General features: G+C 37.2%; 1 protein-coding gene across 1 annotated transcript in view; it reads right to left on the reverse strand.

Annotated features, from left to right (window-relative positions):
* Positions 1-26536, reverse strand: part of DCC (DCC netrin 1 receptor) — a 771692-nt gene that overhangs the window by 148000 nt on the left and 597156 nt on the right. Inside the window, exon 16 of the mRNA XM_065889420.1 lies at positions 2025-2120. Coding sequence (XP_065745492.1) covers positions 2025-2120 — 96 coding nt within the window. The remainder of the gene's footprint in view (positions 1-2024; positions 2121-26536) is intronic.

Genomic DNA, 26536 nt, shown 5'->3' on the forward strand with positions numbered 1-26536 from the left:
TTCAGTAAGAAAATTCCTCACACGTTTTCCAACTTTCAGTATTATTTTATTTCTCAGATCCATTTGGATTAGTCATAGCAGGAAAAAATTGTCTTATGGATCACTGGTATTTTAGAAACCACTCTGGGAACGCCATATGCTAAGAATTAAAGAATGACAACAAATGCTCAGGGGAAAAAAGTTAATAACACCTCAAATAGTTCTTTCTGAGCAACCTATCTTCAGCTTATCTGAACTCTACTATCGCTATTACTATTAGTTTCTGCTCAAAAATCGACTTTTGGCAGGTCATCTTAGTGTTTCTTCTTTGTGGGCTTTAGTTTTGGTAAGAAAATAAGAGTTCTAAAAGACTGACCATGGTACAATTTTGTGTGGTCTGATCACAAGCCACATCCGTGACTCTTTACCATCTTTTAACCTAGGCAAGAAAGAGCTGGCTTACTGAATAAACATTATAGGAAGGACGGGCACAGCCAAAGTTGGCTGCTATATCTCAAAGAAACTTTGGCAGAGTAAGAGAATAAGGGGAAGAGGAAATCCCAGCCACCCTCCACCATGTTATCTTGTAGTTTCCATCCTGGCCCTCTAATTGCCTCATCTCTCTATATTTAGAAATAACACGCTTGACAGTAAATATTCTCTGGGGTAATATTTCTTATTTACCCTTTTTGGGGAGCCATGGGCCCTTTGATAACACAATGTAAGATATATACTGTCTCCACAGATAAATTAATATACTGACATGCACCCAAGCTTTTGCATACCACTCCAGACGGACCATAGACATTGAAACCAGCAGCCAAAGAGTCAAGGAGACTCTGGAATAATATACTTGCCCTACAAGGAAATCTGGTTGAAAGCAATAAAGTGATGATGCGCTCCGAAAACCATCACATAACAACTGAATTTTGTTTACAACTGTAATTCTCAAGATAAGTTTATGAACGAAGCTTCTGGATTTGGAAAACAAACTGTACAAAGTTCACATAAATTTAGCTGGTAGCAGAAGACACAGGACTCCATTATTTGTTTCATGTTCATTTATTCCTACCTTCCAGGACTCATACTCAGGCACCCCAGTAATTTTGCATGTTCTCTGGGGCTCACTATGAAATCCTGCTCTCAGAGATCCTTTGTTCTCATTCACGTGAAAATAGCTGATAAGTTGAATGAGGTCTGAGGGCTGTGGGTTTTGAAAGGGGGCAGTATCAAAGTATTCATTAAAAGGATGCAACTCTTGGGTTTTACTTTCACATTACAGAGATAAGGCTATTGGGGGTGGTCATGTGACTTTGGGTCATGTGATGGGTCATGAACAAGACTCACAGAGGTGGTACTTACTCTACTTCTGAGTAGGTCCAGCCTTGTTCACAAATAGGCTCCATAAATAGCTTGGGTCTCACTTTCTTACCCATCCCTTTCTCATTTCCTGTTTCTCTCCTGTGCTACCTTTCAAGTCCACCTCACGTAGCAATTCCTAGAGGTGAGAAGTCCTTGAAGCAGCCAATCCTTTTAATGTGCAGAGGCCCTGGACACTGTTGGGGTGACCTATTGGCCCAGCTCAGAAAGAACTCACTGGGTGACACAGCCAAATCCAAGCCAGCCCCATGAGGTCAGTTCATCCTTGTCATATCAGCTTGAAGGACCCTCTGCAAAGAAGCAAGTGTCCATTCAGGCACTTGGTGGCCTTTTTTGCAGGGACCCTCTTGTCTACATTGCATTGATTTGAAACAAGCTGCCCAGAGGAATGAAGAGTGGTATCAGGACGCCAAAACGTGAAGCTACTGGGAGAAGACAGAATAAGAGATCCATGTTCTCTTATTCCATGTACTAATTTATAGACTGAATCCCTCTCAATTTTGATAACCAAAAAAGTAATAAATGGTGTGTATACATATACACATAAGGCTTAGGACACGATTACATACATTTCTTCTTTGTATTTTGCTTTGTTTCACTTTAGTTTGTTTTCTTCACCATAATCCAAACACCTTGTCACAAGAGGATTAACTACTTTAGCTTACCGGTTATAGATCTGGTGGTAGCACTTTCATAAAGAGGAACTCCTTCTCCTGCATTGTTAAAAGCTTTTAGGGAGATTACATAATGGGAACTCGACTCTGGAGAAAAACAGAAAAAATATGAACGTGTTGATTTATTTAATGTACTGAAATACTCAGGATAAACATTTTCCTGAAATCAAATTGAATATAATCAATTAAGCAAACAGTTGTTAAAAAATGAGTGAGTTTGATTCTGGGAAGAAGGTGGCAGTGGTGGCAATATAGCTTTTTGATCTTCCTGAATCTTCATATAAAAAGAGACAGAAGAACTAGATAGAAAACCAAAGGCATTTAGACATTTATGACAAAACGAGGTGATGAGGTCTACATGCTCACACCCTAAGATACAAGTGGATGTGGACAAACCACCAATATGTTATCACGAACCGGCATGTTATCAGTATCTGTGTAAGAGAAATCAGAGGGAAGCAACAAACCTGAAAACAGAGTAATTCTAAAATAACTATCAAGTAATGCTAGAAAGTGCAATGGACCAGTTTAAGATCAGTAAATGTAAATACTTGAAACTAACCTACAAAGTCTCCTTTCCAGGACAGTGTTCACACTGGGGACAAACTATTAAGAATATATTTAAAATTTATGAGTAGGACAGAAGCAATAGACATGAAAGGAAGAGAAAGTCCAGATCAAAGTAGGAGAGAGGAATAGTCATGAAAACTTGGGAAGCAAACTGCCATTGTTTTTAGTGTGTAACAGGGTTCAGCCAACTTTTCTGTAAAAGGCCAAGATAGTCAATATAGCTGTGCAGACCACTTTGTCTCTGCCACACATTCGTCTGTTTGTTTTGTTTGTTTGTTTACAACTCTTCAAAAATATAAAAACCATTCTTAGCTCAGTGGGGCCCAAACAAAAATAGGACCTAGGCCAGATTTGACCCACAGGCTATAGTTTGCTGAGCCCTGAGCGCAGGTCTAAGGAAAACAACAGGATAGGGAACTCTGTGTATTTAGAAGAGCTATTTGAACTTCTGGGAATGCAGGGAAACAAATCACATAAAAGCGAGCAACGAAAATCCGTTGAGGTTAAATTCCTTACAAAACAAAATGAGGAGAACATCATTCTTATAGACAAGTACACAAGGAAAGGATCAAAAATACACGAGAAAAACAGATCTAACCGCAATTTACTGTTTCAAAGTGAGCTAAACAACATTAAGAAAATAAAATGCCAGATATGCAAGAGTTACATAAATCAGAATTGGAAGAATTCAGAAATGAGGCAGCCTGGCTCAAGAAAGAATTCTATGTAAGTGACAAAGAAATCTGAATGGGGCAGCCCAGCTCAAGAAAGATTCCACTAAGTGAAAAAGGAATTTGAGAAATAAAGTGTAATGAGATGAACAAATAAATGCAACAAGGAGAAAACGAAAACAAAAACAAAAGTAAATGAAGAAAGAGTAGAAAAGAATGCAGGAAAAAGGTGACGAATATTCTAGAAGGAAGCCAACGTTGGAGTAATAGTTGTCCTTGAGGAAAAAAACCAAAGAAAGGGAACAGAACAAATATAGATGAAAAAATGTTATTCAAGAAATTTTTGCTGACTTAAAAAAATCTTTTAGGCACGCAAAAGAATACATGACTTATAAGAGGGAAAATTAGTTTATTATCAGACTTTTTGACAGCACCATACTGCGCCCGAAGAAATTTACGTGATTTTTTTGAGACACTCAAGGTAAGAAAATGTGATTCAAGGATTTTCCAGGCAACAAGAGTTAGCTTTAAATATAAAGGGCTCACCCAAACTGTTATCAACTTTGCAATTAATCAGGAAATATTGTTCCCCTGATCCTGAGATCCACTAGAAAATGAGCTTTAGACATTCTAAATGACCAGGGGAGATACTGACCTAATAACTAACTGGTGAACAATAGGTTTAATGAACTAAGACTAACTGAGGGTTAAAAGGAAGAGGTTTTATTTTGCAAGGCTACAAAATTATACCTATATTATAATATATTATAATATAGGTACCTATATTATAATCACAAAATAAACTTAAGGGAGAATATGAATAGTATATGCAAAAATGTTTCAATAATTATTATTGATGGTGATACTATTATTATTGTTATTCTGAAACCAATGTAATATGAGATAGAGCAAATGGGTTATCAGGAGAAATTCTAATTCTGTCATACCCTGTGTCCTTGAGAACTGGATTCCTGGTGTGAACTCAGTATTGTGTTCCCACCATTTAATTGAAAAATCAGTTTAAACTCAAAGGTATTTTATCTCTCATTCTGTCCACGGAAAATGTCTAGAAACACTGACTTAATAACAACGGGTATCCCTAGCACCCAAACTGAGATTTCGAAAAAAAGATTTTGCACTGCAAGAAACAAAGTCTTCTTGGAGAACTGGTTGATTCCTAGTCTGAGGCGGGAAACACAACAACTGAGCCTGAGGCATCCTCACATATCAAATAGAAAGGAAATATTCAAAGACTAACAGGATTGTGTCAAATGGATTCGGAAATCAACTTGGAAGAGTTTTCCACTGACCAAAGGTGAGGACAGTCTGAGCGTCAATAAAGATGAAAGTTGCAATGAAATGAAACTTAACAAATACATATGAATGTGTGAATTCATAAAGATTTTTTAAAGGATAATAAGAGTTGGTCACTTCTGAGATTGACAGGGAACCAAATTACTATCTTCAAGTCTGGGTAAAGAGTCAAATATTTATCATGTCTTTCTTGAATAAACTCTACCACTGTGTGACCAAAGAGCATGTGAGGGGAGTATCCTTTTACTGTATTATTCTTACTAATAAGAAACAAATGATAAAATTCAAATACTGCTATTTTTCAACCCCAGTGAACAAATGAAACTATGCATTAAGCATTCATGATCGCTAAGATAAAACAGAGAATCCAGACATTACATACCTCCTAATGAAAGAACACACTACCCTCTAGAGTCTTGCCAAAAGGATCGAACCTACTTAGTCTGATCAAGCTTCTTGATCCAAATGCCAGTTTGCAGGAAACAGAGCAAAGAAACAGGTTGAACTCTAACTTACAATAACTCATGAAGTGATACATTTGTCACATGTGGTTTTCTGTGTCTGTGTTTTATTTTACAAAAAAAAAAAAAAGCTTTTAAAATGAATGAATTTATCTTTGACAATATCCTTTGAAAATTGATTAGATGGATTTTCCTTTGTGAAATTTTTATGTGCCCTAAATATTAGCGTTAAAGATATGACATTCCAAACCACAGTGACACAAGAACCACAATACAACAAGAAGAATAAAATAAGATTACATTCAATGCAGTCGAAGGGCTTCTATTCAGTGAATTGCTTCGTCTGCAAGAGGGGATATTTACTTTTTCAGATTTATGTTGTCAACTTAGTTTACCGAAAAGAAAGTAATCAGTCAACAAGTATTAAATGCTGTTGGAGATCCAAGAATATTTGGAAAAGATGGACCTCTGTTGTCAGGTTACAATCATAATTCCGGGCAGAGAAAACAATGAAAGACTACATAAAATTAAGCAGTAAAGTATGTGATACAACTTATGAATGCTATATGAGTTTAGAGGCCTAAAAAATTAGGGATTGGGTCATCAAAGACTTCTTGGACTTGGAACTAGGACTGAAGGGCATGGGTAGGATTTAGAGGTAGAAGGATGGTAGAAGAAAAAAACATCTCAGGAAGAAGATGGAACAGATTGAAAATACAGTGAGGAAGATCACCAAACTACTTTTCTACTAGGAAGAATATACTTTATAGTTATTGGAGTGAAGTCAAAGTCTGATTTCAAACATATATACAACTACAATGTAAACATTTATATTAGGTTCGAACCATAAAAAATTACTTCTTTTGGGTGAAACTGCATTTGGTTCCACCTAACATACATATACTATATATTTTCATCTGTGTATGTATTTCTTTATTAAGGGAGTGAGAGAGAGATCAGGAATGCCAAACTCACATGCTTAGAAGTTAGAATATGATTTTTGTTTTTGTCTTTGTTTTTAAACCTGAGAGAGGGAGGGAGAGACAGACAGATAAAGATATTTGGCTACAGTGTATGAGAGACAATAGGGGAGAGAGGATGCTGGACAGGAATTCATCTAAGTAATTCATGTAAGGAGCGGGGTCACCACTCAGCTTCCAGGTGTTATTAGCATATGGAGAGCAGTCCTGGTGTCAAATTTTCTGGAAATCCAGATTTTTATGGGAAATCATCACATTTTCAAATGTTGGCAAATAATTCAAATAAAAAAATAAACCTGTGCTGGCAAAACAAAATATATCTCTGAACTGAATCCAGGTCCACGGCCACTAGTCTATAACCTCAGATTCCTACATATACAACTATATGTAGGAACATATATGTATTATGCAAATATATATGTATTCACGGAAGAAGGTCATAAAGTCTGGGCTTCCTCAGTCAAGATGTCAACCATAAGATCAACAGCAACCATGAAGAAACTATATGATGTGGTAAAGAGGGTAAATATAAAATAAGAAAGCAGGTCTCCTTTATGCAAGGTTTGAGTATGCTTGTTTTATGTGGACCTCTCCAATTTAGACTGGAATTCAGAGGGAAGAATGTCTGACTTGAGTTCTGAACTTCCTGCTCAGGGTTGATGCTGAAACTCCCAGCCTGGTCCACGTTACATTGAATTCATCCCTTCATCACTGTCCCCACCTCCCAGCTGCCCAATTTCTACCTCCTCAGACAACTGGCTCTGTAAAAGCCTCTGCAGCATTACTGCACTATTGGTTTTCAGTGTTGGAGTATGCATTTATTCTCATTTAAAAAAAAATTATAAGTAACTCAACTGGTTCATTCTCATTTTACTGGTTTGAATTTTTGTCTCAATCTGAATTACCTCACCTAGCTGCTATCTGGATCCTAAGCAGTAGTCACCATTTCTTAATCTCCCCCCACAGTAAAGGCAAAGTCATTTCAATACTGACTCTTGCTAATATCAATACCCATCAAGTCTCTACTCATCTGAGTAATGGCAGCTTCTTCCATTCGATGTCTAGCCATGGTATAAGGTATGCTAGCAAAGAGTACGGAGTTTTATAATTTACCAGCTGTTGGATTAATGAATTACACTAACTGCTAAATTCCACAAATCCTAACTACCTTGGGTACACCTTGACAGTGGCCAAGCTTCAATTTAAATAGAAAGTGGTAATGGCTTATTCTCAGGAAAGGCAAACAGATTTGCCTTTGGAGTTGCCATAACAACAACGGAGTTGTTGCTGATACAAGAATATTGCTAGAGCCAGGGGTCTTCAAGACTTTTTGATCTGGTATTCTGCTGTTGTCAGTAATTTGAGGATCAGGTAAGTCCACTGACATTTGTAAAGTAACACAGAGCTGCTACCTAGGAAATAAAAGACCTAAGACAACTTCATATCCCCTTCTGTCTACCTTTTTCAAGAAGCTTCTTTATGCTCTTCATACTCTACCTGCTACTCAACATCTTTGGGGCTTTCTCTGGCCTCCATATAGTGTTTTTGTCAAATTGCATCTGGATCTACTAAGGAAACAACAGAATCTTTTTACACCCCCGTCAAACTTGATCCAATAGTGAATCAGCCTGAACAACAATAAAAATATTATTTGGTTATTGGTTAATAGTGGACATAGGACTCTATTGCTTTGATCCCCTTTTATATTGTGATGGAGGCATCTCGTTTAAGTGTGTACTGAGGTGGAAAGATGGCTGTGAGAGTGTATGGGAGCAAAGGAGAACAAGGGTTTGTGTTTTCTCCCCGTACAAAAGAATAGTGTCATTTACTAGCTCACCACTAGAGGGCAATGTGGAGCTATTTTCCTGCACATGCTCAGAGCTCTTAAACTTTAAAACCAGTAAATCACAAAAGAATTGCCTAGAATTGTTCACTCTTTAGAAGCAGCAAATGAGTTAAACACATTTAATATTATCATAATGAATTCAAAATGAATTAATCATTAATTATGGTCAGACCCCATTGTTCAGGAATACAGTTAATGACAATTATGATAGTAAATTTATTTTTTCAATTTGCTGAAATGATACAGATATATAGGCTTGAAAAATGTATCAACTGCCTCTGAAAAATAACTCAGAGAGGTATTTTCTCATTTGAATTCACTGTGATTGAATCCTACTGAGATAACTTGAGTTTTGGTGGATGTTCACATGGGGATTATTTTTAATTATGGATATTCGGAGTGATTCCAAAGATTTCAAACTCTTGATCAGATTTTCATCATTGTTTGGCCAACCTTTCCTATGGAATACATCACGATGGGACAAAGAAGGAAAGAGAAATGCTTAATAACTCTTTGAGCATCCAAAACAGATAGCTTCTGGCCAGTATCTTCTTTGTGGCTAGGAAAAAGGGGAAATAAATGCCCATTTATTGATTATAGGGGTTATAAAGACAAGGAATGGGCAGTGGGGAGAATTTCTGGTTCTCCTTCCACAGAGACTTGGTAGGTGAGAGACCCATTACTGTAAGAGCTTTGGTTGAGGCTTGCCTGATGGTAGAGAGATGCACGTGGCTCTCTGGGGCTAAGGGAATGAATCAAACCACCTGCAGACAGATCCTCAGGGACTGGACCAAGATGCTGTACTTGGTAACAAAAGCCAGTAAGAAGAACATCATCGTTTTTAGTTAGTATTTTGTGTGAATTAAATGCCACTGGAATGTGCTAGATTGACAGCCCATAGTCCTTTATTCATTACAGATTAGTTACTTCGCACAGTGGCCCCATCAATGCCAAGCGCTTGCCTGGGGCCCAGTCTTCATGTCTCTACATCTTTTGCCCTCTGTTAGCGCTGCCAACAAGTCAATTAGAGAAAATTAGAGTGGTAGCTGTTTTCCTAATGCAGATGCCTGCTCACTGCAGAGAAGCAAGGCTACCCCAGGCACAGAGTACAGACCACTGGATCCCTGTCAGATGGTAAATGTTACTGGATACCTCTGACCCCACTGGACCTGAACCGTTTAATTAAGTGTAATGGGTGGATAGCAAACACAGACAATTGCATTGATCTCTTAAAAGCATGAGCAATTCATATTCAAGAAAGATGCAATTTATACAGTACTTTCAATATTCAATTCTACTTCATTACATATACTTGTTTGCAAATTGAATTAATAGCTAATCTAATTAGCACCCTTTGAAGGTTTCCTTCCTTCCTTCCATCCCTCCCTCCCTCCCTCCTTCTTGCCTTCCTTCCCTCCCTCCCTCCCTGTTTTCTTCCTCTCTCCCTCCCTTCCTTCTTTCCTTCCTTCTTATTCTATGAACACTATTCAAAGAACGGTCAGATTATAACATAACTTGTTCATTAACCAGTCTTGCAGGTACCAGATACTCAGCTAGTCTGTGTAAGGAAGTATTTGAGTCTAAAGGAGAATCAACATAAATTTTCTTTACTCTCCCCAGGTTTATCACCAGGAGGGAAATCAGATAAAAATAAACTTTATAGGGAAAGTTTCACTGCTTGGCATATAGGAAGTATTTAACAAATATTTGTTGAATTGATGAACGTGTGAGACACAGAAGGGCTATATTATTTAGTGAAGGTGAAATGGCAGCCCCCAATCAATCTGAACAAAGAACTCAAATTTCTTGATCTCAAACTACACATTCTGATACCTGTAGGTTTATGAATCCAAAGAGACTGTGCAGTGAAACCTCGCACCTGCATGTTCACATTCAGTTACTCTTCCTCTATTCATTTGCTCAGCAATTGTCATTGAGCACCTTCTGTGTGTAAGACATGGTTATAAGTTTTCTAGGGTATGTAAGGATTTAAACAAACAAGCCCTTATTCACCTTGATGAATCTTCTAATAGAGAAGCCATGTTGGAAGTTTAAAAACAAAATCAGAGCAAAGTGTTCTGGAATCAGAGAGGCTTTGTCGAGAAGGTGGCAGTTTTGCTGAATCTTCTGAGGAAGAAAGGTTGAGGAGAGAGAGTGGAATAAGCAAATGCAAGTAAACACCACATGGTGGTTGTACAACCATGCACATTGGGATCAAAACGTGAAGACTGACGATTTCTCCTCCCTCTTCCTTTTCTCCCTCCTCCATCCCTCTCCAAGTAGTAACATTTGTTGGATGTCTAATTAGGCCCTTTGTTAACTATCTCACATCCTTTATTTTATTTAATCCTTCCCTTAATCCAGTCTCTGGCATGCAGTAAGTACTTAGCAAATACCTGTTGAATGGATAAACGATTACCCCCTTTTGGTAGGTAAGTGGGAGAATTTCTAATTCCAAAGCTCAGCCCCTTATCCTTGCCTATCACTGAATAATTGATGGTGAGTTGAATAACATTTTGAATAAGTTTCAAACTGTGCTTTTAGTTTTTTTTAATTAATTAATTTATTTATTTTTGGCTGTGTTGGTTCTTCGCCTCTGTGCGAGGGCTTTCTCCAGTTGTGGCTAGCGGGGGCCACTCTTCATCGCGGCGCGCGGGCCCCTCACTGTTGTGGCCTCTCTTGTTGCGGAGCACAGGCTCCAGATGCGCAGGCTCAGTAGTTGTGGCTCACGGGCTTTGTTGCTCCGCGGCATGTGGGATCCTCCCGGACCGGGGCTCAAACCCATGTCCCCTGCATTGGCAGGCAGACTCTCAATCACTGCGCCACCAGGGAAGCCCTCAAACTGTGCTTTTAGAGATACTGATTCCCCAGAACTATGTAGTCCAGGAAAAGATGTTTAAAGCAGGTCTACGTCAGACACTGTTGTAATTATGCAGGCAAAGATCACAAAGGCCTGCCTTGAGGTGGGAGAACACAAATGAAGAGCAAAAGATGCGTGTGAGTGACATAGTTTGTAGGTATATTTGGAGGAACAATGAGGAGGGGAAAAATCTAGAATGAGTTGTACGTTCTGAGTCTCATAGTGAGCTGAAAGCATTGTTGGGATTAGGAAATCAAGAAGGGAGAGAAAGATTCCTGCTTCTGTCACGTTTGGTATAGAGAGGAAGGGGCATCACAGATAAAACAGACGGGCTGCTCTGGGCTCTGGTCATGGTGTAAGAATTGTACATAAATAATCTGTAGTATGGAGGATACTTTCTTTAAGCCTCGAGGAAGCAGTGCATCCCTCCAGATATTCTTCCAAGTAATTGTATTCCTAATTTTTTTTTTTCCCACTGAATTAACTAGCTGTCTTGGGGTTATTTAGAGATAATCTGCTTAGAGTTGTTGGCTCTTTCTTGATGAGTGCTACCAAATGTATGTGGTATTTTCCATCACATTTAAGAAAAGCAGACTTTCATGTGTACTGTGCTCTGACTTTAAATAAAAACAACTTTTCATCAGTTATCTCAATGATGTTACAAACAAGTTAGGGCAGGGATGGTCATTCCCATTTCAGTAATGGAGAGACTGAGGTCCAGTTGTAATCATCTCAGCCAGAGAAGACACAGGAAGTACTGACTGTCTTCCATGTGCCCAGACTTGCTTCTCTATAGCAACAGGATGAGAAGGTCTGGGGTTTTCTCTGGACCATAATGCAGAGCAGACTTTAGTTACAAATTAGAGCAGAATAAACATTCGTCACCTGCTTTGGTTGGTGAGGTGTGCTTTTTGGCAGCCTGCCCTCAGAGTCAGAGAAACAATTAAATCCTCAGATTATAAAGCACCACAAACAGCTTACAAATGGGGCACTTCATGAAATGATTTCTCAGCAAAGCTTTACATGAGGAAATTACCAGAGACAATATAACCAAACATAGAGGTTTTCCTCTTTTCGTTCATATTTCTCAAGGAAATATTGAATTAAATAAAAGACAAGGTGAATATATTGTAGGACCATCTAAGGACTCAACTAATAAAAAAACCACAAATACTGTCCACTTAGTTAATTCCAGCAAATAGATCATTACTTTGGCTTAAAAGCCACTCAGACTGACCTCCTAGCATAAAGGAAAAATAGAAGAAGAAAATAATAAAATAAAATGTGTTTGGGTTAGGAACTGAAAGAGGAAGCATATCTTTCCCTTTTACAAACATTTGCTATCCTTTCTTCTCTCATTAATTTTTGTCTCCTTTTTCTATGCTTCTGGGGTTCTTCTCTTCGTTACTCTCCTAATTCTTCTAGGTTTCTGGGAGACAGGATGGGAGCTAGGCAGTAGAATAGAAATACAAAGAGAAAAAATAATAAGCATATGAATACAGAGGTGCTGAGGAAAAAGGGCAGACGTCAGTATAATGAGGAGAGCTTTTATTAGCACTTGCTGTACCAGATGCCAACGTGGCCAGGCTTTATCAGGCTTATCTAACCCAAAGGTGGGTACAATGATTGTCCCCACTCTAAAGATGAGAGAATGGAGTCTTAGGGATGGTCAAAGAACTTGTTAATTAGCAGCGCTCAGATTCAAAGCCAGGTCTGTCCTACTTTTGCATCTACCCACTTTCCTATCACTGCAGGATAAAGATTAAGCGAGACATCAGAGGCAAAGGCCCCAAATGGTTTACATTCTTTTTTGAAGTGGAAAAGTAGAAAGAAAGACACAAGACAGAAATAATTTGGGGACTTTACCATGGCTCAGGTTAAGCAGAGCCCAAGTGGAAATTTTTACCTTTTAGCGTCTGAGATGTGTGTGTGTGTGTGTGTGTGTGTGTGTGTGTGCGTGTGACCGCACACATGCGAGTATCAAAGTAGCCTGCTCAATCTGTCAGCTTCTATATTCACTCAGGTTCCTGCCTTCATTTGGGTAATGTGTCTTGTTATTTTATTGCTAACCTTTCATTACCCAGGATGCCAAATAGATAATACTCAAACACTTAAGTGGCATTCAGCCTGCACACATTTATGTGTATATTTATTTATAATTACACTGGTTATTTCTCTATGTACTCTTGCTTCTGCTTTCTTCATTATCTTCAGATTAAGCTCCATTTGCAGTAACCCACTAAGTATTGTAAAAACAGCGTTGTCCGATGGCACTTTCTGTGATGATGTAAATGTTGAATAACTACACTATATGGTATGGTAGTCACTAGCCACATTTGACCGTTGAGCATTTAAAATGTAAGTAGCATGACTAGGAACTAATTTCTTTTCATTTTATTAAACTTTAATTAGTTTAAGCTTACAGAGCCACATGTGGCTAGTGGCCTCCATGGTGGACAGCACACCTATACAGAAGCTCTGTTTATCTTTCTCTCCCATGGTATTGCCATAGTTACTAGGGTCTTGTGGACAATGCCAAGGGCAATTGGAGAAGATTCGGGGTGAGGGTTCTTGCTGCTACTTTTCTGTTCAAATGTGGAATAACTCACTAAGTGTACATACTATGATTTTATAGTCTGGGTTAAAGTTTAATTTTACAGGCTGCATACATATGTCACACCTGAAGGTAAAAAATTTAAGCATTTGCCTTGTATCTGATTCAATTTCTTGTATATATCTTAAATGATTTCTATCCTCATGGCAAGTAAGCTGCCTCAACTGATGAAACTTTTGAGTACTGAAATTTTTCAATTCTGTACTCTAAAATTTGGATGTGTTGCTCATCTGAATATGTACTCGATTCAGGAAAATATGTCCAGATGGAAAATAACTTTGTTAATAATGGAAAGGGACATTAAATTAATGACAAGTCTAAGGTGGCTGTAAACTTGAACTCATTTTTAACCTCATGCTTTAATAAACCTGAAGAAATGAAGTCAAAATAGTTAGGTTAGAATAAAGACCTGGTAAAAATAATAACTACCAATGAAAAATGGCAAGGAATATAGCATTAGGCCATTGATCATAAACAAATATAGTTTCGGACCTAAGTTCTCAAGCAAATCAACTGGTATTTTAATTACCCACTCAGATTGCCTTGGGCTCAGGGGGTAGAAAAGGAAGAGAAAAAAACAAATAGACAAAACCAAATGGACTTACAATGACCTGAGCCAAGGTCAAGCAAAAGTCTGCGTTAATAGTAACAGTAGATGTATGGGAAAAGTAAAACACGCTGTCATCAGGAAGCCAGTGAAAGAAGAAGCAAATTACAGTTGTTGATCTCAGCAAGATATACTGAATTATAGCATTACTGGTATAGATGTGGATTTTAACAATTTTGTACATGATTGCTTTACATTGAGCTAGATTGTAATACAGTTGCATGTCTGGAAAATTCTGCTGAAAGACTGTGAACAAAGGGAAATGATAAATAGCAACCCATCCAGTTGTAGGGAGATACATGTGGTGAGGCTGGGCCTTCTTCAGCACCTTGTTTAGTAAGAACTGGGACGAAGGTAAGGAGCTAGAGGAGAACATTTAGAGATGTAAACTGAAAGGGGTATAAACCTGAACCCTGAGGTAGGGTGACCTTAGTGAATTCCCAGGGGTCTCGCTTTCAGGGAGAATCGCTGAGCATTTAGGGTCAAGGCTCAGAAGGCAAGGGTTCTTCCTTCCAGACAGATGTCACCCCAAAAGGTAAAAATTCAGAGAGAGCAGAAAGGCCGTGGCACTGGGATTAAACAGACCTGAGTTAGAAATGAATTTGACTACTTAAAAGATATATATATTCTTAAGCAATTTTCTTGACTTCTCTCAGTTCTATCTTTGTCTTTTTTAAATCTGGAAATGTGAATGGTATTACCTTCATTTAAGATATATGTTGAAATTGGTGCAGCCACTATGGAGAATAATATGAAGGTTCCTTACAAAACTAAAAACAGAGCTACCATATGATCCAGCAATCCCACTCCTGGGCATATATCCAGAAAAGACGAAAACTCTAATTTGAAAAGATACATGCACCCCAGTGTTCATAGCAGCACTATTTACAGTAGCCAAGACATGGAAACAACCTAAGTTGTCCACGAACAGATGAATGGATAAAGAAGATGTTCTATGTATATATATATATGTATACACACACACACACACACACACACACACACACACAAATACAATGGAATATTACTCAGCTATAAAAAAAGAATGAAATAAGGCCATTTGCAGCAACATGAAAGGACCTAGAGATTATCATACTGAGTAAGTCAGAGGAATATCATACGCTATCATTTAGATGTGGAATCTAAAAAAAAAATTGATACAAGTGAACTTATTTACAAAACAGAAATAGATTCACAGACTGAGAAAACAAACTTATGGCTACCAAAGGGGAAAGGAAGAGAAGAGAGCGTTAAATTAGGAGGTTAGGATTAACATATACACATATATAAAATAAATAAACAACAAGGACCTACTGTATAGCACGGGAACTATATTCAATACCTTGTAATAACCTATAATGGAAAAGAATCTGGAAAAGAATATATATATATATTTATATCGAATAACTTTGCCATACACTTGAAATGAACACAACATTGTAAATCAACTTTACTTTAAAAAAAAAAAGGTGTAAATAAGGCTTGAATGGACGCTTCACAAAAGAAGATACAGAAATGGCTAACAAGCACATGAAAAGGGAAATGTAAATTAAAACCACAACACAATGAGATGCCACTTCACTTACAGCACCAAATGTGACGGTTTGGAGCAACTAGAAGAACGCAGTGTTTCTAGTTGAAAGGTAAAATGCTACAACCACCTTGGAAAACTATTTAGCCATTTCCTTTAAAGTTAAACATATTCTTACCATACAATCTAGGAACTCCCTCCCGGATATTTACCCAAGGGAAATAAAAACATATATCCACAAAAAGTCCTTTACAGAATGTTTAGAGTAACATTATTAATGATAGCCAAAACAGAAACTAACTCAAATGTTCAAAAACAAAACCCATAAATAATGACATTCTCACAATGGAATACCATCTGAGTAATGAAAAAACATGGGCTATTGATACATAAAAATATACTGATGAATCTTGAGAACATTACACTAAGCGAAAGCAAAAGATACCAGACTCAAAAGAATACAGATTATAAGGGCACATCTTTAGGAAGTTCTACAACAGGTCAATCTAATCTATGTTACTCAAAATCAGGACAGTGGTTGCCTGTGAGAGATTGGAGGTTTATTGGACGGAGGTGTGCAGAAACGTTGTGTGGTGATGGAAATGATGTGTACCCTGATTAGGTCCTTGTTTATATAGATGAATACATTTGTCAATATACATGCAATTGTATCTTTAATATCTGGGCATTTTACTATGTGTCAATCTTGCCTTAGTTTAAAAGAGAAACTATACATGTCTTGTGGTCAGAAAAAATACGTTGATATGATATTTTAAAATAATTAGATACTGGGTCAACATTCAATAATGGTATTTGTTTTATTAGTATGACCTGTTTTGAATGCCACCTTTTATAACTATTCATTATAAATTTAAAGTTTTGTTTACTTTCTTTTTTTTAGGGTCCTAACTTTACCTTCAATGCCTACTTTGTCTCTCAGAAGGCTGTAAGAACCATCACCTTGGTGTAACCAAAAGCTACAATTTTACTCACCACCCCTGTGCCCTTGCAATAACACTAACAATGGTCATTCTTTGTAGACTACAAAAGGAAATACAGTCGTGTTTCCAATTAGTCACTCCTTTTCCTTCTGACACTCACCGGCCCCACTCCCTTTGAAAACTATGAACGGGGATTGAGATTCTTCCCAGATGACCTGGCCCTGGAATAATTTATAAGGTAAGAGATGTCTCTGATAATTACTCCTAGTTATTGTGAATGTATCATTTAAGGGAGAAACAAAACTTTAAACAAGCTGCAAAGAGAAAGATAATCTTGCCATTTTAAGACGTTTTTGAAAATCTGAAATGTTGGTTTATAATTTGTTCATCTTATTTATAATATTTTTCCTTTAATCATTGTTGGTTGTAATATTACATCAAACCAGTCAATAAAAAAATTCTTGTCAATGAAGGAATTCAAAAGAGTATGTGGTACTTTCTAAAAGTCTTTCTCAACAAAGATTTCCAAAAGACACTGTAAACAGAAATATCACTGGAATAGGTGATTAACATCTTAAGGAAACAACTAGGATGCAGCAGAACTCACTTGTTTCTATACATTTTGTTCTATTACCTAAGCATTGTATTATGCTCTACATCTACTCCTATATACATACACTGCTGAAAGACATTCTCTTTCGTATGAGTTATATTTACTTCAACCCATTATTTTTAGAAATTCCTTATGTGTTGCAGAAAAGGCAAAGATTAAGTCTGAAAAATAAATTCAGAAATATAAGTAGGACTTATCCAAATACCATTTCTAGACTTGGTCAAGTATCAAAACTACCTGGGTGCTTTGAAGATTAAAGGGATTTTAAAATATTGTAAAACATAATAAAGGTGTAAATCCAAATCCCAAAGAGAGTGCTCTAATTCTTCTGTTGTTTAAGAATTTTATTTTTATTGGACATTACTTGAAATAGGGCTATCACAAACACTAAGATTTTTTTCCTTTGTGAGTGTAAGTAATTTTTCTTGCATTGTAATTATTATAATTCAACTCAAACTCAAAATAATAAAGTAGGGAAGTACAATTAGAGAGATACTTAAATAATACTGTAGTTGTTTCAAACATAAATAAAAAATATATTTTTCAGTTATGAATGTCAACAAGTGATGTCCTTTCTAGGATTCAACACAATGAATATGGTATGAACTCTATTTGTCATATATATCATATTAGTTAAGGTACAGACCAAGCTGCTATAATAAAGAAACACAAAATACAGCAGCTTAAAGTAGAAGTGACAGTTTAAAAGTGAACAGTCCAGTGTGGCTCACGTGGCTTTGCCATCCTCTGTGACTTCTACCTCTTGAGTCTAATTCCTTGTCATCTCCTAGCCAGGGAGAAGGAGAAAAGACCTGAGTGTCACATGTGCTCATGCATTCTGTGAGGGGGCAAGGCCTGTGGATGGAAATGTCACACTTACTTATCTGCATTGGCCAGAACTTAGTCACTGCCATCTACAACTGTAAAGAAGGCCATGCAGAAAAACTGTCTTTAGCTGGGGGGCCCTGTATCTTCCTAAAATCAGGTAGGTGGGTCTATTATTAAAAGTCACTGCCTGAGGAAATCAGAAGAGATAATCCATGGAAAGTTCTTTGCAAAAGAAAATGAGATAATTATCAGGCTGTTTCAGAACAGTGGTGATTATTTATACATGCTCTCTCTTCTTTAATTTACACACCACCTGTGAGAGAGGAATCTCCTTATTCACTCTGAAGGTAGGAACCATTTTTCTATATTTTTTATACCCCCAATGCCTACCATAGTTCCTGATAGACAGTAAGCACTTACAAACTATTTGTTGAATGACAAAAATGACTGGTTAAATGAAGGAATTAAAAGGTAAACAAAACTGATATTCAAAAAAATTATCTCTGCCGAGGTCAAACAGCTTCTAGCTGGTAGAGACGGGATTCTACCCAGATCTATTTGAAGTTTTTTTCCTAAGTGATTCTCCTGCAAGAAAATTCCTGTGATAAAACAAGCCATCTGCCTGAGAGAAGCTCTTCCTCCGTAAACTGGAATATAAAATCTGTAATGACTACAGCTTTGTCAGCAAAGGATTTGTTGTATTTCTTGTGTGGAATGTGAAAGATACTTATGTTGGTCTCATAAATTTCCTGAGCAATCACCCACTGTTTTCTCAGCCTTTTTGATGTCAGAGAAGAATGTGGCTGACTGATTCTCAAATGAATAATTCTAACAAGAAGGCTCATTTCCAATGAGCTGCATTGTGGCTTATGATTATAAATAGGAAAGTTAACCCCTGATTAATGGATGTTTTAACAAATACTCAATGCTAGAACAGTCACATATTCCTGTCTCATCCTTTCCCCATAAGCTATAACGATTTCTGAACAGATCCCTTTCAAAAACAATTAAACCTGGTAATGGACTAACTGGGCTCCCATCCATACCATAGGTTTAACTATTAATGCTCACTCAGGAAAGGAAAAGTCTGCTGATTTTTTTTTTTTTATCCTTGAAAGTAGAATTCAGAGACAGTCTGCTGAATATTTAACACAGGATGAAATTTCCATCAACGTGAGAAATATCACAATGAGGATGTGTGTGCGTGCATGTATGGGATTGTGTGGGGGGAGCTGCTTATGAGTTCAAAGACTATATATCTAACATTTGTAAATTTTAAAGTTATGAAATAATGTGTGTGGGAAACCAACCTGGTAAACGACATACCTGGGAAAATACAGAAGTTATGACATTATTTACACATATGTGAAAAAGAGTGAGCAGGAGACAATTGAAACACATATCAAATTACCTACCCCAAAATCACCACCTCCATTTATTTGTACCTTATTTATATGGAAATATTCAGTGAAGGTTGGGATTTTTGAATTCTCTAGGTCACTTTGCCTTTGGTAATATGGTGAATGATTTAGAAGAAACCCTAAGTGTTTGTGATGCTTAATGCTACATGTCAACTTCACTGGCTAGAGGGAACCCATTAAACATAGCTTCTGTGTTTCCATACAAATTGTGGAATTTTTTATTCTAGTTCTGTGAAAAATGTCATTGGTAGTTTGATAGGGATTACACTGAATCTGTAGATTGCTTTGGGTAGTACAGTCATTTTCACAATGTTGATTCTTCCAATCCAAGAACATGTTATATCTCTCCATCTGTTTGTATCACCTTTAATTTCTTTCATCAGTGTCTTATGGTTTTCTATATACAGGTCTTCAGACTATACTACAAAGCTACAGTAATCAAGACAGTATGGTACTGGCACAAAAACAGAAACATAGATAGATTGAACAGGATAGAAAGCCTGGAGATAAACCAATGTACATATGGTCACCTTTTGATAAAGGAGGCAAGAATATACAAGGGAGAAAAAACAGCCTCTTCACTAAGTGGTGCTGGGAAAACTGGACAGCTACATGTAAAAGAATGAAATTAGAACACTCCCTAACACCATACACAAAAGTAAACTCAAAATGGATTAAAGACCTAAATGTAAGGCCAGACACTATCAAACTCTTAGAGGAAAACATAGGCAGAACACTCTATGACATAAATCACAGCAATATCCTTTTCGACCCACCTCCTAGAGAAATGAAAATAAAAATAAACAAATGGGACCTAATGAAATGTAAAAGCTTTTGCACAGCAAAGGAAACCATAAACAAGATGAAAAGACAGCCCTCAGAATGGGAGAAAATATTTGCAAGTGAAGCAACTGACAAAGGATTCATCTCCAAAATATACAAGCAGCTCATGCAGCTCAATATCAAAAAACAACAACCCAATCCACAAATGGACAGAAGACCTAAATAAACATTTCTCCAAAGAAGATACACAGATTGCCAACAAACACATGAAAGAATGCTCAACATCACTAATCATTAGAGAAATGCAAATCAAAACTACAATGAGGTATCATCTCACACTGGTCAGAATGGCCACAGTCAAAAAATCTACAAACAATAAATGCTGGAGAGGGCGTGGAGAAAAGGGAACCCTTTTGCACTGTTGGTGGGAATGTAAATTGATACAGCCACTATGGAGAACAGTATGGAGGTTCCTTAGACTAAAAATAGAACTACCATATGACCCAGCAATCCCACTACTGGGCATATACCCTGAGAAAACCATAATTCAAAAAGAGTCATGCACCACAATGCTCATTGCAGCTCTATTTACAATAGCCAGGACATGGAAGCAACCTAAGTGTCCATTGACAGATGAATGGATAAAGAAGATGTGGTACATATATACAATGGAATATTACTCAGCCATAAAAAGAAACGAAACAGTTATTTGTAGTGGGGTGGATGGACCTAAAGACTGTCATACAGAGTGAAGTCAGAAACAGAAAAACAAATACCATATGCTAACACATATATATGGAATCTCAAAAAAAAGAAAAAAAAAATGGCCCTGAAGAACCTAGGGGCAGGACAGGAATGAAGACGCAGATATAGAGAATGGACTTGAGGACATGGGGAGGGGGAAGTGCAAGCTGGGATGAAGTGAGAGAGCAGCATGGACATATATACAAATGCAAAATAGATAGCTAGTGGGAAGCAGCCGCATAGCACAGGGAGATCAGCTTGGTGCTTTGTGTCCACCTAGAGGGGTGCGATAGGGAGGGTGAGAGGGAGACGCAAGAGGGAGGAGATATGGGGATATATGTTTATGTATAGCTGGTTCACTTTGTTATACAGCAGAAACTAACACACCATTGTAAAGCAATTATACTCCAATAAAGATGTTAAAAAAAAAAAAAACATAGCTTGTGGGTGTATCTCTGAGGGTGATTCTGGATGAGATTAGCATTTGAATCCATGGGCTGAGTAAAACAGATTACCCTCTGCAGGACTGGTCATCAACCAATCCACTGAAGGCCTCAATAAAACAAAAGGTGAAAAGAAGAGGGATTCACCCATTTTTTTCCCCCACCTTGATGCTTGAGCTGGGACATTTCATCTCAACTTCTCCTACCCTCAGACTGGGATTTATACCATCAGTTCCATGGATTCTCAGTCCCTTGGACTGGGGCTGAATTATACCAGCAGCTTTCCTGGATCTCCAGCTTGCAGAAATACATATCTCTATATCTATCTATCTATCTATCTATCTATCTATCAATCATCTATCTATCAATCTATCTATCTATCCATCCATCTATCAATCATCTATCCATCCATACATCTTATAGGTTCTGTTTCTCTGGAAAATCCTTACTAATACAGTGTTCTCCCTCTGCCAACTGTCCACTTCTTCTCCAATAAGAAAATTAAAGAACATTTGCTCGGTCAATGTCTTGGCAAAATAAATATTATACATTTCCCAGCCAATCTTGCAGCTATATTTTTGTGAGAAAACAGAGATGATTTATCCTCATTTATGACAGAAGGAAAAACCTTTATAAAAATATGTTAAGTGGTTTTATATACTTCATCTCTTTACTCTTTCTAATAACCTCAAGAAACCTGTATTTTTATCTCTAATTTGAAAATGTCAAAATTGATACTTAGCGGAACTATTATTTGACAATGGTCTCCCAGATAATAAAAAGAAGGGCCAGATTCTAAGTGAAGTCTTTGATTCTAAGTCTAGTGTTCTTTCTACTCAGCCATAACTTGCAATATTGTTTCTCTTTGGCACTTGATAATATTGATTTACAGCATTCAATTCCAAGCACATTTATGCTCCAGTAACTCTATCTAATTAGCTGAATAGACTTATCCAAGTAATTCTAATATTCTGTTATTATAATATTAATGATCTTGAACAATTTATTATGATTTTTGAACCTCTAAAAAGTATCTCATTGATAATAATAATGAAACCTAGTCTGCTCACTGACTTTCTAGGAAACCAGGCAAATCACTGGAGGCCTGAACTTAGATATGAAGCAACTCATTTTTAGAAAAAAAAAATTGTTCTGCTTACAAATTATTGTACAAGTCATTATTATTGAATTCAATATATTTCTTAAATTGAATAAAAAGCATATATACTCTTTCTATATTATGGGCAAATCTGGATGGCTCAGGTGGGGGTCTTGAGTTGAAAAAAAGGAAAAACACACAGAGACAAGGAAACATAAAGAGACAATGTGTGTGTAAATGTGTGTGAGAGACAGAGAGAGACAGGAACATAGTTAGAAAAAAGTACTTTCAAACCTATGCATTTTTAGTGAAAAAAAAAATCCCTGAAGAATTTTTCAGGTATTAAATGCCTGTGGAGAAATGACTCAGACTGCAGAAAATTATTGTAGAGTTTCAGAGGGACTGGCTCCATTTGCTAGATATTTTTCAAAGATGTATTTGACTTCCACAAGTACATCTTGTGGAAGATGCTTAGCCTGATGTTGTGCTTAAGAAATACATTTTTTTTAACTTTTTATTTTATATTGGATTACAGTTGGTTGACAATGTTGTGTTAGTTTCAGGTGTACAGCAAAGTGATTCAGTTATACAGATACATGTATCTATTCTTTTTCAAATTCTTTTCCCATTTAGGTTGTTACATAATATTGAGCAGAGTTCCCTGTGCTATACAGTTAGGTCCCTGTTGGTTATCCACTAAAACATTTTTTTTTTTTTATAATTTATTTTGGCTGCGTTGGGTCTCCATTGCTGTATGTGGGCTTTCTCTAGCTGCTGTGAGCAGGGGCTACTCTTTGTTGCTGTGCACAGGCCTCTCATTGCAGTGGCTTCTCTTGTTGTGGATCATGGACTCTAGGCATGCGGGCTTCAGTAGTTGCAGCACATGGGCTCAGTAGTTGCGGCCCACTGGTCCTAGAGTGTGCGGGCTTCAGTAGTTGTGACTCACAGGCTCTAGAGCACACGCTTAGTAATTGCGGTGCATGGACTTAGTTGCTCCATGGCATGTGGGATCCTTCTGGACCAGGGATCAAACTCGTGTCCCCTGCATTGGCAGGTGGATACTTAACCACTGCACCACCAGGGAAGTCCCCAGTTTTAAATATAGAAGTGTGTACATGTCAATCCCAAACTCCCTAACTATCCCTTCCCCTGACCCTTCCCCCTGGTAAACATAAGTTCATTCTCTAAGTCTGTGGGTCTATTTCTGTTTTATAAATAAGTTCATTTGTATCATATTTTTTTGGATTCTGCATATAAGTGGTATCATACGATATTTCACTTTCTATGTCTGACTTACTTCACTCAGTTTGACAATCTCCATCCATGTTGCCGCAAATGACATTATTTCATATTTTTAATGGCTGAGTAATATTCCATTGTACATATGGACATTTAGCTTGCTTCCATGCCTTGGCTATTGTAAACAATACTGCAATGAACACTGGGGTGCATGTGTCCTTTTGGACCATGTTCTTCTCTGGATATATGCCCAGGAGCGGGATGGCAGAATCATACAGTAGCTCTATTTTTAGTTTTTCAAGGAACCTCCATACTGTTCTCCATAGTAGCTGTATCAATTTATATTCCCACCAACAGTGTAGGAAGGTTTCCTTCTCTCTACACCCTCTCCAGCATTTATTGTTTGTGGAATTTTGATAATAGCCATTCTGACTGGTATGAGGAGATATCTCAATGTAGTTTTGATTTGCATTTCTCTAATAATTAGCAAAGTTGAACATTCTTTCATGTGTCTGTTGGCAATCTGTATATCTTCTTTGGAGAAATGTCTATTTAGGTCTTCTGCCCATTTTTGGATTGGGTTGTTTGTTTCTTTGATATTGAGCTGCATGAGCTGCTTGTAAATTTTGGAGATTAGTCCTTTGTCAGTTGCTTCATTTGCGAATATTTTCTCCCATTCTGAGGGTTGTCTTTTGGTCTTGTTTATGGTTTATTTTGCTGTGCAAAAGCTTTGAAGTTTCATTAGATCCCATTTGTTTATTTTTGTTTTTATTTCCATTTCTCTAGGAGGTGGGTCAAAAAGGATTTTGCTGTGATTTATGTCATAGAGTGTTCTACCTATGTTTTCCTCTAAGAGTTTGATGGTGTCTGGCCTTACATTTAGGTCTTTAATCATTTTGAGTTTCTTTTTGTGTATGGTGTTAGGGAGTGTTCTAATTTCATTCTTTTATATGTAGCTGTCCAGTTTTCCCAGTACCACTTATTGAAGAGGATGTTTTTTCTCCATTGTATATTCTTGCCTCCTTTATCAAAGATAAGGTGACCATATGTGCGTGGGTTTATGTCTGGGCTTTCTATCCTGTTCCATTAATCTATATTTCTGTTTTTGTGCCAGTACCATACTGTCTTGATTACTGTAGCTTTGTAGTGTAGTCTGAAGTCAGGGAGCCTGATTCCTCCAGCTCTGTTTTTCTTTCTCAAGATTGCTTTGGCTATTCAGGGTCTTATGTGTTTCCATACAAATTGTGAAACTTTTTGCTCTAGTTCTGTGAAAAATGCCATTGGTAGTTTGATAGGGACTGCACTGAATCAGTAGATTGCTTTGGGCAGTATAGTCATTTTCACAATGTTGATTCTTCTAATCCAAGAACATGGTATATCTCTCTACCTGTTTGTATCATCTTTAATTTCTTTCATCAGTGTCTTATAGTTTTCTGCATACGGGTCTTTTATCTCCTTAGGTAGGTTTATTCCTAGGTATTTTATTCCTTTTGTTGTAGTGGAAAGTGGGAGTGTTTTCTTAATTTCTCTTTCAGATTATTCATCATTAGTGTACAGGAATGCAAGAGATTTCTATGCATTAATTTTGTATCCTGCTACTTTACCAAATTCATTGATTGGCTCTAGTAGTTTTCTGGTAGCGTCTTTAGGATTCTCTATGTATAGTATCATGTCATCTGCAAACAGTGACAGCTTTTCTTCTTCTTTTCTGATTTGGATTCCTTTTATTTGTTTTTCTTCTCTGATTGCCGTGGCTAGGACTTCCAAAACTGTGCTGAATAAAATTGGTGAGAGTGGACAGCCTTGTCTCATTTCTGATCTTAGAGGGAATACTTCCAGCTTTTCACCATTGAGAATGATGTTGGCTGTGGGTCTGTCATATATGGCCTTTATTATGTTGAGGTAAGTTCCCTCTCTGCCTACTTTCTGGAGGGTTTTTATCATAACTGGGTGTTGAATTTTGTTGAAAGTTTTTCTGCATCTATTGAGATGATCATATGGTTTTTCTCCTTCAGTTTGTTAAGATGGTTTATCACATTGTTTGATTTGCCTATATTGAAGAATCCTTGCATTCCTGGGATAAACCCCACTTGATCATGGTGTATGATCCTTTTAATGTGCTGTTGGATTCTGTTTGCTAGTATTTTGTTGAGGATTTTTGCATCTATGTTCATCAGTGATATTGGCCTGTAGTTTTCTTTTTTTGTGACATCTTTGTCTGGTTTTAGTATCAGGCTGATGCCTCAATTTAACTTTATCTAATTGGTGTTAACCCACCTGTAAGTTGGTATCAATCAGAGCACCTCTCTCTTAGGATTACTGTGAGAATCAAGGGAGACAGTGACTATAAAACACATAGAGCTCGGTACATAGTAAGTGCTTCAGTAAATGGTATTTTTTGCTGTTATGGGCTGTGCAAGCTTTCTACTATTTGTAGTGCCCTACTATTTGAATATAGTAGTATATTCAGTGAGTTCCCTAGATGTTTATTATATTGCAGTGTAAGCAATATTATCTGCTTGTTTTGTTGAACACTATTAGTATAGGTTTTCCCCTTGTTTTCTCCTCAAGCTCTAATAATAAAATATACTTCTCATAAAATAAAAGTATATATAATCCTCACATTAAAAATAGTTTCCTATGTTTATAGTAATAGCCTATTCAGAAAAGAGGAAAAATAATCTTAAACCAGATTTTGTTTCCTGAAGATACATAATACTTGTTTCAAAAATAACTTCATCGTCCATCAAACTGGCAGGATCTGTCTTCTCCTGCCACACTTGTTCTTGTGAAGGCCAGGAGTGCTTGTTATGCTCATTTGACAGATTGGGGGAACCAGGACACCTAGTCTAAGTAACTTGACCAACAACAGAAAAATCACTTGCAAGGCATGCTGAGCATTTTGAAACTTCAAATTGCTTCTCCCTGCCATTCAGAC

Source organism: Phocoena phocoena, chromosome 13 (assembly GCF_963924675.1).
Source record: "Phocoena phocoena chromosome 13, mPhoPho1.1, whole genome shotgun sequence".
Taxonomy (NCBI): Eukaryota; Metazoa; Chordata; class Mammalia; order Artiodactyla; family Phocoenidae; genus Phocoena; species Phocoena phocoena.